Genomic DNA, 12,857 nt, shown 5'->3' on the forward strand with positions numbered 1-12,857 from the left:
TTCAATTTGATCAATGATTTGCCATGGGGAAGATTTACCTTTCGATGCGTTTGATTCAAACATTTAGAGTTTTTTCTCTTGTTTTAAATAGAAATTTGTTTATAAAAAAACTTTTTAAATGTAACCTCGACTTAAAGAACATAGAACTAAAGAACGTGCATAACTGTTGTTATTATTCATGTAATTTAAACCCTTAGAAAAGAATTTTAAAAAAATGATGACTCCATTGGTTGGATTTTAGGAGACTTGGATTCAAGTATAAGAGGGTAAGGTTTTCCCTTAATATGTCATCGTGCTTTTAGGCGGATTATTAGTAAACTTTTCCTTTTATTAGGTTTTGGGTGAGGGGGCTCTATAAAGTGAACCGAATTAGGACAACATAGTTTAAACTATTCGTTGTGATATTCGATCCGCACATACTAAAAAAATATACTCAATAACTTATAGGGTTGTCAATCTCAACCCAACTCAAAAAAAATATGATTAGGGTTGTGAAATCTCGACCTGACAACCCGTCAACCAGCTAATCCACTAACTCGATTTTTTTCACGTGGGTTTCGGGTTGACCGTTTGGGTTAGCGAGTCGACTCGCCAACTTGAAAATAATTTAAATTAAAATTTTTTTTAATAGGTCGATCCACCAACCCATTTGACCCGCCAACCTATGACCCATTTGACTTAAAATCTATCCGCCAACCCATATTTGACCTGAAATCAACCTGTCAAACTGATCAACACATTTGACCCACGCCCACCCGCAAACCTGAAACTCGATCCGTCAACTCGATTTTTTTCAGGTAGGTGGTTTGAGTTCTTATAAACAAATCATGAGTAAGGGTTGAAATTTGATTGAAATTTTAGTAAGTTGAATTAGTGTCAAAAATCTTCGAACAACCCGTGAACCCGATCCATAACCCTTGCCTATATCTAACTTTCATAGTGCTACATACAGTTAGTTATACACATCAGCAGGCAAGCAAGCTAATGATATTAAACAGAGGAAAAAAAGAAAGACACATTGAAGAACAATCTCCATGATTCCTTCTTCTTCTTCTAGTTCCTCCAGGTATTCTGTTGTTTTCCTCATATACCAACCCTCAATTTCCAATTGATCAATTCATTCTTTTTAATTTTCATTATATATATATATATTGTGTAATTGTGTTTGTATATACATATATATATAGGATGTCAATGTCAAAGAAAAGAGACCGCCCAAGCCTTGATACCGCTGTGTTCGATATCTGCCGCCGTGAAATCGGCCATCTCTCTAACCGTAAATTCGCCATACGACTTGCCGCTTCTGAGGTTTTATTTATTATTTCAGTTTTTGGTTGCTTAAAAACTTTTTCTAAAATTTTCCATTTTCAATTCTCAAGAAAATGGAAGGTTTTTTTTTTCTTTATCTCCAGAAAGCCAAAAACTTTGACACTCGCAATTAGTTATCTAGTGGAAAGCATGAGGATTTTTTTATTTTTTTTTATTTTTTTTTAATTTTCTTGAAATATATTATATGAACCCGTTTTTTGTTTTCGTGTTTCTCTTGAAAATTTTTATACAGAACACTCATAGTGCACCTTTAGGTTTTCGTTTTCTTGTATTGATAGTAAACAAAGTTATAATTTTTTTATTGCATTGCTAGAATAGTATCCTCACAGTTTCGCCAGATAGTTTTTGATGTTTCTTACAATATTTGATGCTCGGGATAGTAAATAAGTTGGATCTATTTAACCAAATTATAGAAAATTCCTCGTATTATTATAAAACTTTAGCCAATTACATAAAGTTTTGAACTTTTGTTGATTTTGGGGAAAAAAAATAGAAAGGGAACAGTTTTGAAGATTTGTAGATATGATGATATGAAGCAATAATACTTGATTTATAATTAAATGTTTATGTAAAATTAAATTTTTACATTTTCAACGTTTTCTTAAATGGTTTACAATATACAGCGGTAGAGATTTTCAATGGTATTGCAATTCAGATATTTCGATAACTTCATAAATGTGTTTATTGTGATAGGATATAGTCTTAAGACTTGGTCTTTTGAGGAAGCTGGATCGACACCGTGGATGTGTAAACACGGTTGGATTCAATGACAGTGGAGATATTCTTGTGTCTGGCTCAGATGACAGGAAAGTTATACTTTGGGACTGGGAAATGGGAAGCGTTAAACTCTCATATCATTCAGGCCACATTAACAATGTCTTTCAAGCAAAGATCATGCCCGGCACTGATGATAGAAGCATTGTTACTTGTGCCGCCGATGGTCAGGTATATTTGGTTTTGTTTCGAGTGGTAAAATGAATAATAGGCCTTAACTTTATTCTTGTTGATATAGATTACATAATAGTGCAAAAAGAATTATCTTTGGAGGACTTTGTGTCTATTTCTATCAAGCACATTGTAGCGACCTATTAAAAGGTGTTCAAATATTATATAATCTTAAACAGTAAAATTTTACTAGCCTTTTATAGGGAATTTATATGAAACAAATCTTTTATGCGTAATTTATGTATATATATAATTATATAATTGTATGTATATACATGTTTTCCTTGTTTGATGACATTCTTTTATATCTTATGTGTGTTAGTGTTGAACTCTATATGATATAATGTGTAGTACCAGCATTTCTGAAAAATATTCATAGAGAATGTTGGTTGTCCTAGGTGAGGCATGCTTTGATCCCAGAACATGGAGAAGTGGAACCAAAATTGCTTGGAAAACATCGACGTAGAGCTCATAAACTAGCCAATGAACCTGGCAGTCCACACATCTTTTATACATGTGGCGAGGATGGATTGGTCCAACATGTAAGTCATGATCCATCTGCTAATGTTTATGGTGTGTTCATTATCACTTTTTTGGGACGGGATACCATAAGTGTTTGTACTTTGTGTAGGTTGCTTAATTCAATGTGTATATGCATTTGAAAGCTAAGCTTATTTTTATTTGTTTTTTTCAGTTTGATCTAAGGACAGGGGTGGGCACACACCTATTTACTTGCAAATCCTTGCCCGGTAGAAATTATAGTATGCATGCTGTTGACCTTAATTCCATAGCTATTGATCCTAGGAATCCTAATCTGTTTGTGATTGGTGGTTCGGATGAATTTACTAGATTATATGATATCCGTCGTTATAAATGGGATAGTTCAAATAATTTTGGTCAACCGGCTGACTATTTTTGTCCCAAGCATATAGCTGGTGATGAGAATTTGGGTATAACAGGATTGGCATACTCGGATCAAAGTGAACTTCTTGTATCCTACTGTGACGAGTTCATCTATCTTTTCTCGAAAGACATGGGCTTGGGTAATGATGTAAATCTAATTCTAGATAACGACTCCTGTAGTTCCAACTCAGAGACAGAAACTGATGACAAATGCGGGCCCCGTGTCTACAAGGGGCACATAAATTCTATGACAGTGAAGGGTGTTAACTTCTTTGGACCCAAATGTGAGTATATTGTTAGTGGGTCAGATTGTGGTAGGATGTTCATTTGGAGAAGAAGTGATGCAGAGCTCATTCGTGTTCTAGAAGCAGATAAACAAGTGGTGAACTGTATCGAATCACATCCATATGCTGCTATGCTCGCCAGCAGTGGGCTTGAGCGTGATATTAAGATTTGGACACCGAGTGAAGTTGACAAAGCAACTCTCCCAACAGATATTCATAAGGTATGGTTCTTTACTGTTACCTGTTATGTTTCACTTGATTATATTTATATCTCCAAACTGATTGGTTTGATGAATGATGTCAGATATAAAATGCTAGCAATCATTAGATAAAATTAGTATCTGTTGTGCATTTTGCTCTTTATTTAAAAAATAGAAGCCCAAAAACCCTTAAAGAAATTCTAAAGGCATCAACTTACATCACCATCAGAGCAGTATAACATAACTTGATTTGATAAGAGGAGAAGCTATGCAGTGAGAATATGCATAATTGTGACCTGAGAATTACCGAATATGGTCTCCATAAAAAAAGGTCGCTTGAGATTATAAAGATGCCTTTATTCTGAAAGATCTCCATATTATGAAGTCTTAAGTTTTTGCAATTTCACTATTAAACAAAATCTCAATAGTGATTTACATGGTAATAATTGTTTGCAATTTGACTATTAAAGAAACTGATGATCTAAATTTATAATGCTTCTGCCAATGGGGTTGGTGGCCCGTTGGAAGGTCTTTGACCTTTAACTAATTGGCTGAAAACTCTCTATTCCTGGAAGAAAGTCTAAGCAGCAATATGGGATTAAACAATGTTAGCATTGGCCTAGTAGTATTAGGGTAACCCATTTGCCAAGAGGTTGTGAGTGCAAGTCTCTCTTTTGACTGACAGTCTGACACAATCACATGTAAATATTAGTTTGTTATTGTACACATCTCTGCATTTCTAGTTAAGCAAAAAACCGAGCAGATAACCCTCTATAGAAGGCATGAGAATATCTTTAAAACTCAAAAATGTCAACCACCCTAAATGCGAACATATCCCCTTGAGAAAACATAGAAGTTTGTCTGAAGTAAAACACTAAAACCTGAACATGTTCACAGTTTTTTGTTTGAAAAGGATTTATATAGCCAATATATAAAATCTCATGCTTTTAGGAACAACTCGAAGCATGGCGGGAAGGAGTGCTGGGTCCATAGCAGATTTTATAACCGTTAACTTCCCAACAAAACCTGGAGTTATTCTTCTACTTTATTATCTTGCTTGTGTACCATTTAGCTTCCTTTTTGTTTCATAACTTGCATATGGTCTGAGCATCCATTGTCATTACAGAAAATAAACTTTTAGTTCATGTCAAAATATTGTTACATTTTATAAGTGTCAGCGTCCCAACAAAGCCTGGATTTACTTTTCTACTATTTTACTTGTCCGTGTACTGTTTAGCTTCATTTTGGTTAATTCACTTGGGCTCTTTTCTCTTCTATATTTGTTGTTTTATAATTTACTTGTAGTCTGATAACCACATAGTCAGTATGAAACAGAAATTTGTAGTTCCAATCAATAGATTGTCACATTGGAATAAGGAAAGGTTTTACAGGAGAGTTTAGGATAGAGGTAGCATAATGGGCAGAGCAGACGGGTTGGAGCACTAATCAAAATGGTTAAAGTTTTAACTTTGGTCGAAATAGATCCGGGGGTTGGTTTGGAACCATAAATTTTTATATGAAATTAAATCCATTTCCTTTAAAAAATCATGTTAGGAAGTTGAAAAGATCTGTTGTTCTCGACTTTCAACAATAGGGTTATATAAGGACTGAATCATTGACTCTCCTGATTTATTTTATCAATTTGTTTTGGTTAAGGTTTTTGCTCGTCGATTTCTTTTCCTTCCCAATTTTGACGTTGGCTCTGGTGATGAGTATTACTCCAACGACTTTGATGATGATAATGAGGATAGTTCTATCGATAGCGAAGACGAAGACTACCAGGATGAAGACGACAATGATGATTATTATGATGACGAAGATGATGACAATGATGATGATGATGATGATGACGACGACGACGACGATGATGATGATGATGGTGTTGGTGTTGGTGATGAGGAAGTGGATGGCGACGTGATGATGGAGGTGGATGGGGAGGTTGTGACAGAGGTGGATGATTTTACTTGTGATGCTCATGAAGATCCCATCGAGAATGATATTCAGGTCTTTAATAGTGCTAGCAATGACGAATATGGTGATTCACTTGAAGATTTTCCCGATGATGAGGAATGATGGAAGTCTGAACCATTGTAAAGTTGCATGTTGTTGGGCAATGGTGGTGGTCAGGATGCTAATGTTCCACTATTTTGTTTCTTCCCGTTGATGTTGGACAGTTGGATGTGGAGTCTGGATTCTCCAAGGGACATCTGCTGCAACTGTCTTTGATGTGAATGAATCTCGATTTATAGAAGCTAGCTGCTGAAAGCTTTGATGTAGGACCGGGACGTTTTGTTTTTGATTTTATCATTACATTCGATGATAATTTCAGCTTCGACGACAACAATGATAATGGAACTTTTAGAGCTTTTTCAAAAGGCAAATTAACGTAGCCAGTCAGGAACTGGCATCATGCTTCTGGTTTTTATATTATGATGATATTTATATGTTTATTAATATATATATATAGAGAGAGAGGAAAGATTTATAGGGATTAGTTATTGTAAGATAAGTATTTAATAATCTTAGCTTTCATACTTTCGATAGTCTTGTGTTTTCGTATGTGGATAAGGTATGTTCTTTTTTCTGTTTGTGTGTGTTAACAAATATGGTTTTATCATTTTCAAAAAAAAAAAAAAAAAAGACGAATAGAATGTTGTTAACATTCAATTTTTGATTTTTAATTTTTATTTGGAATATTCAACACTAGATTAATTATACAATGGTGTCTAAACATTCGATTTAAAGAGATACGAAATGATTTTAGTGAAACTTGCATCCAAGTTATTAATATTAACTTGCAAGAACGCCTGTGGAAGTGTATGTGATATTCACTTGTCAAATCTTCGATAGATCGGCAAGCTACGTAAGCTTTATTGGTTTTATTGGTACCTGAAAGGAGCATCTCTCAACCTTCTTTATATACCGTCAAAGCTGGTATTGGAACCCAAAATTCATAAATGACACTTACTTAATTCTATAATTATTATATTAAAACTAACAAATGAAGCTCAACTCTAATTTAGTAAGCAAACTACTTTTCACACAATCATCATAAACTTTTCTTTTCTTTTACGGTTTTGTAGACATTAATAATTTCCACTAAGAAGATGCTAGTATCAAAGAAAAAGTACCACCATAGATCTAAAAATCAACAAATTACCTAAACTAGATTCATCATGGGTCCTCATTTGCAAAGAATATGAAAGGGTGAAAAACTCATGCCAATTAGATTTTTTATTTCTACTTCAAACCAACCAACACCCATTTCCGATAGCAAATAATAAACAACTTTCTTGAATCTTTTTAGAGTTGAGTTTTTCATCTAGTGATTCAAGGGAGAGAGCCTTTGCTTATCTAGCTCAAATATTTGGGATTTTACACAGTTGAATTAGCTTGATGATGCGGTTAACAAAAAATACAACTTTTTAGTCCTCTTTCATAAGTTTGGTAGAAGGTTTGTTTTGTTTTAGTGGATTTCATCTCAATTAATATTCTTAGAAATGCATGTGACTAATGCATAATTATGATTTAACATTGATTTATTGGCAATATAAAGCTCAGATATTATAGAAAATGGTGACTATCAATCTATATACTATAAAAGTAAAAGAAAACATTAAAACTCATTTACATGTTTAGGTACAAATTTTAAGTTGGCTGTGGAATTATAATTTCTGAACATTGTTGTCAGAGTGTTTCCACCCATCACAAAGATACCAAAAAAGGAGAAGCAAAATTACTTCTGGCATAATGCCATCTTGTCCTTTTCCTTTAAAATAATTCTTCTCCATATTTTTTTTTTTTTAAATATCCAATCCGTTTTACCAGCAGATTAATATATCACACAGTTTTTTGTTATTTTTATAAATAAACTTATGAACATAATTTGTTGATAGATATCTAATAAAATTATATTTAGTAGGTGGTTTATAAGAAAAAAAAGTTAAGATTGATATATAAGTGATTCATAAAGAGGGAAGTTGAATATTATAAATGTTCATGTGGAGATGTCAGCTAGGAAATTTGTTGTATAACTTAAATAGTTAGCATGCCATATTTTCATAGACTCCATGTGCTCTTTCACACCATCTAATTAAGATGTATAAATACTTCAGGTTGGATGTCCAACTTTTGCTTAAACCATCCATGAATAGACTGACTTTTGGTTATGTTTTATTCTAAAATTGTTTATAAAAGCAGTCGCAATGGTGTTGGACTTGACCACGAGTCCACTTTATTGTGTGGGACTCGAGGTTCAACTAACGGTGATGGTTCATAGGTATGATCACGAGCCGTTTCAGTTTTTTTCTTTTTTTTTTTACACTCTAGTGACTATATAAAAAAGAAAAAGATGAGTCACTAATGTTTGATTAGGTGTGGATTGAGGGGTATGGTGTAAGATTAGTGAATAGTGATTAAAAGAATTTTTTGATGTGACAGTGAACTATAAAAAACTTTAAAACCATTTTGACCATTAAAATTTTTTAAACCATCATGAGAATAGTTGCATTGGTACAACGAACCTACATTTCTAACTGATTTGTTCCAAATCAGTTCAATAGCTAAAAGGAGCTGACTTTGATACTTTACCAACCAAACACCTAACATAATTAGGATTATTACCAATTTGGAACAAAAATAACAGAAGAATATATCTTGATAACTCATACCTACTATCATTAACTAGTTGTGAAACAATCTCCGGCGTAAGGATCCCATGGCTAACTAAAAACCATAAACTCAACACCTCACAACCTGAACCTACATTTCTAAACACATATACAATAGGAATAACTAACAAACTCAAAGTAGATTAACCTCTTCAATCCCGCTCTGTTACATTACTTCCGGCATACGTCCAAAGCTTGTTCAGGTCAGCAGGCTTTGGGATATCTAACATATCATTGGCACAAGTATCGCCATTGATAGGTGTAGGTGCTCTTCCGGGGCTACGGATTAAAGTAGGGGAAATACAGAAAGTTGGAGTGGCAAATGGAGAGGCGTAAGGTGTGTGTTGGATTGAGAAGGGACTTGGTGACATCCGTTTTAGGATTGGACGGCCTCCAAGACCTCCTCGGTCGAATGTGGATAAAGATTCTGAAGCCATACAACGTTTTGTAGCATCATCTACAAAGATAACGTCATCAATTCTTGCCATTATGTTAAATGCCAAGCTCTCCATTACCCTTGAGTAGCTTTCAAGAATCGACTGCCCAACATCCTGAAATTTTAAGAAATAGTTGGATAGTTTAATTGTAAGCTGTCACTTCAACTTCATTCACACTAACATTATTAAATAACTTCAGGAGTATACACAAAAAATAAAAATTACTATTAATTTCGAATATAGAGGACTAAAGCCAAAGAAACAGAATTAGGTATAGTCAGCTAGAATGCGTCGTATCTGATGCCATTTAGTATTTACTGTTGACCCATTTAATTTTAATTTGTAACATGTCAAACTAATGAAAAGAAGATAAGTCAAGTAGGTTTGCCACAGTATAAGATTAATGCATGAAAAAATCTCATGTATGATCAGAAAGAATCAGATTCTTATGTAATACAATTTCTATAATGATATTTGGCTCAACTGTTTATATACAACTTACATTTTTGATATATATGGCTTTGGTTCAAACAGGCCTTGGCAGCTTTCAATTATACCCGTCAAAAAACCAATGTAAACCCAAACACATTTTGGTTCATTCCCAACTGGCCAATTTTGTCACCTCAACATATTGTGATGAGTTTACAATGATTTATCATAATAGTCGAGAGATTATATGAAAGACGGTACCTTGTTATATTGAATTTTGGTCATATCCAATGAAGTTTGAGGAAGGCCTGGAAATCGTAACCTCAAGCTATGAAGCAGGGTTTCTGCTCTTTGTACTAATTGAGAATTCCTGTCACCATCAACAACTAGCCCCTTAACTTTCCCACTCCATGATAAATGCTTGGCTTTTGAATGATTTGTATTTTTCTTGCAATCTTTCAGTTTCCACGTATAAATTGCCCCCTCAACCCGATTTGCAACTTCCAGAGTGTGGTGCTCTGATGACAAGTCTAAGCAATCAAGAAGATAATCTGGAGAGAACTTTTCAGCAGTTATGTATCGATAGATGATGTCGCCTAAACATGCTTTTCCATTCTGTGAAAAAAATGTTGGTTATTAAAAGATATTGACTCACAGTTGAGAGAAATAATTTAGTATGACTAAAATATTCCACTGTTTCACACAGTTCATAAATAACTTACTAGTTGTAACTACAGACGTTTTTCATAACGAGAACATCAGCATTGTTGTATATATAGACATCATACAAACAGTTGTATCTTATTGCTAAAAAGAACGTCTGCCAATATATTTATCTAACAATACATATACACAATTTCATTACAAGAAAATGTTTTCAAAACTGATCGTTTTGACTACAATAAACCATACCTTGGGTAAGGATTCCAAGTAAGCGTTTGGGATCTCCATCTCAGCAAGCACATTACTATTTATTGCCAAGGCCGCCTTCAATATCTGATTTGTGCAGTCCCTGCATTGCTGCAATCTCTTTCTGGCATCCTCAGATAACCCGTTTGGAGGTACTTTCGGATATGGTAACCACCATTTCTCCTCTTGCCTAATTGACGGCCTCCCTCCACAAACACGGGCCGGAAATGCTTCACAATTGTCAGTTTCTGCTAAAACTATACCACGGTCCACATACCAAAACTCTGTTTTACAAAACCCATCTAGCATACTAATCAACATTGAATCAAGCTTCTTTAGAGCTGGAAGATTTAGAGCCAAATCAGCCCGTGGTTTTGTTGCCATTACTTCATAAGAACCTCCAGACGGAGATTGTTGTGTTGAAGGTACAAAATCCACAATGGAGTCGCTTACTGATAAAAGCCATTCCATTTCCCTTTGCCACATTGCCTTCTTTTGAGTTGCTAACGGTTCCAACCTCCAAAGCTCCCCAAATACAGATGCTTCAATCACAAACAAATTCCAGTTAAGATTACAAAATACATACAACCTCAAGAATATTTACAAAAATGAATTTAACAAAAATAATGAAATGAAGAAAACATGACTAACCAGAAAGATTTGTTATAGCATTTGAAATTGCTAACGCAGTACATACACCTTTACCTCCTCCAGACATGTCCTCCCCAAGCAGAAGCTTAGCAAACTTCTCCTTCATCATATCAATCTCTGCAAATTTCAGCACATTAATTAAATATCATTAGTATTCAAAGCACATATGTACTACCAATCCACATTTTCATATATGCTACAAAACCTATCATATATATATGAAAACCTACTTTGGCATGTGAATAGAATATATTAACTAATTCAGAATACATGTGTGACTTTATATACATGCCCTAAAAAAAGGGTAAATGCCCAGAAACCTCTTAGTCCCGTAAAGGAATTTTTTTCTCTAAAGCTAGCGACCCTGCAACACTGTCTGGCGGTATCCCCACCAAGTCGCTTTTTAGGGGGCAGGTGGCCACTGAGCCTTCTACATCCGTTTTTTTCTTTTTAAATTCCACAAAGATTAATGCCCGTCTATCTGGGGTTACTCAATGACAAAAGGCACCCGGTAAACCGAATTCATATCCTATTTTTAAAGTCCAATAAAGATTAATGTCCGGCTTACCCTGGGTCACCCAATGGCAAAAAACACAATAAAGCATTGGGTGGCCAAAGCCCACCAAAAGCGGAAAAACCCGTCTTGAATCATATTTGAACTTGAGACCTATGGTCTCAAATCTAACTATTCATTTCCATCATCCCAATTGAGCTAAAGTTAATGGACAACGAGATTATACACAAATATATGTAACAAAATATATATGAGACTTAATAATGTAAATAACTAACCTAATGGCAAATCAGAATCATTCAGATGATTCTTATTCAGAGGCTGAGAGGGCTGTTTGTTGCTGTTGCTACTATCCCAACACTTAATTTCCTCATTGTCATTATCATTATTATTATTACTCATTAGGGGAAAACTAAAAAGGGGCATTTGAAAAACAGAATCAGTGCCCGAAACAGCAAATGAAGAACAAGAAGATTTCGAAAAACCACTTGAACTCTCTTCAGACTCGCTGCTGACGTCAGCGCTGATACTATAGCTACATCTTCTTCTTCCACTACTACAGTTACTGCTGCTGCTGGTACTTGCCGGTGATACATTATTGTTGTTGTTGTTGTTGTTTGGTTCCATTGAAATATAAGAAGGACTATGGCATGATATTATATATTTTTGTATGTATATATATATATGTGTGTGTGAGAATGTTTGGAGACAAAAGAAGTAGAAAGACCGGATGATGTGGTGATGGTAATGTTGGTGGTGCTGGTAATGAAAAGATAAAAGGGAGGAGGGCGTAATAAGAAAATATATGTGTTTGTGTTTGTGTTTGTGTTTGTAATTATAGGGTCAAGTGAAGGGATTGTATATTGTCGTATACGAATGCAAACAATCAACTTTTTTTTACTCAAAAGTCTAAAAGTCAAATATGCGTTAAATTCAGAAAACTTTGAATATATTTAGACTATTGACCATACGTCTAATCAACTCGATTATTTGATATTTGAACTTCATTTTTGTTATTTAAATTTTTTAACTTTAATCTTTTTATATATTTGTTGTTTTTGTTTCTACCTATATTTAGACCTATAAAACCATTAGGTAATAGTCCAATGACCACTAGCCACCACTTTTCAGGACAGGTCATGGATTCGGTTCTTACCATATGTAAATTTGAGATAATCAGACGATTATTAGGTGATAGAGATTCACCAGTATACTATCATCGCTGAGGTATTAGTGAGTACTAAATGGTACACGAGATCAGTGAGTTTCCCTCCAATTACCCTTTTTTTTAGACATATAAGTTTTAATTACGTAATTAATATTTGACTTATTACCCTGTATTTTTGAGAAGCTTTTTTAGAGTATAAAACGTTAGTTTTATTTTTGCATTTTAACACAAGTGTCACCAATGGCTAGCCCGATTGATTCGAGGCGATTCGATTTTATTCAAGGTTTTGAGTTTATTTTTCAAGAATGACAAGCTTTGAAGTTTTACTCTTAAATACTTCTAACAACTCATAATCAACATATTGTTGTCTAAAATACGTGCAAAGTTTCCCCATTATATAATGATGTTTCTCTAATGT

The 12,857-nt window shown here is 34.3% G+C and overlaps 2 protein-coding genes across 2 annotated transcripts; one reads left to right on the forward strand and one right to left on the reverse strand.

Annotated features, from left to right (window-relative positions):
• Positions 1–884: 884 nt before the first annotated feature.
• LOC122595800 (DDB1- and CUL4-associated factor 8-like) lies at positions 885–6,204 on the forward strand. The gene is made up of 6 exons (XM_043768246.1): positions 885–1,066; positions 1,188–1,308; positions 2,023–2,274; positions 2,673–2,816; positions 2,969–3,682; positions 5,318–6,204. Exons 1-6 carry the CDS (start codon positions 1,035–1,037, stop codon positions 5,732–5,734), a joined length of 1,680 nt encoding a protein of 559 aa, XP_043624181.1. The 5' UTR covers positions 885–1,034; the 3' UTR covers positions 5,735–6,204.
• Positions 6,205–8,246: 2,042 nt separating this feature from the next.
• On the reverse strand, positions 8,247–12,071 carry LOC122595503 (rop guanine nucleotide exchange factor 1-like). Its single transcript, XM_043767871.1, has 5 exons — positions 11,550–12,071; positions 10,758–10,874; positions 10,110–10,648; positions 9,459–9,812; positions 8,247–8,882 (listed from the first exon to the last, which is right to left on the reverse strand). Exons 1-5 carry the CDS (start codon positions 11,896–11,898, stop codon positions 8,484–8,486), a joined length of 1,758 nt encoding a protein of 585 aa, XP_043623806.1. The 5' UTR covers positions 11,899–12,071; the 3' UTR covers positions 8,247–8,483.
• Positions 12,072–12,857: the final 786 nt, after the last annotated feature.

Source organism: Erigeron canadensis, chromosome 4, assembly GCF_010389155.1.
Source record: "Erigeron canadensis isolate Cc75 chromosome 4, C_canadensis_v1, whole genome shotgun sequence".
Taxonomy (NCBI): Eukaryota; Viridiplantae; Streptophyta; class Magnoliopsida; order Asterales; family Asteraceae; genus Erigeron; species Erigeron canadensis.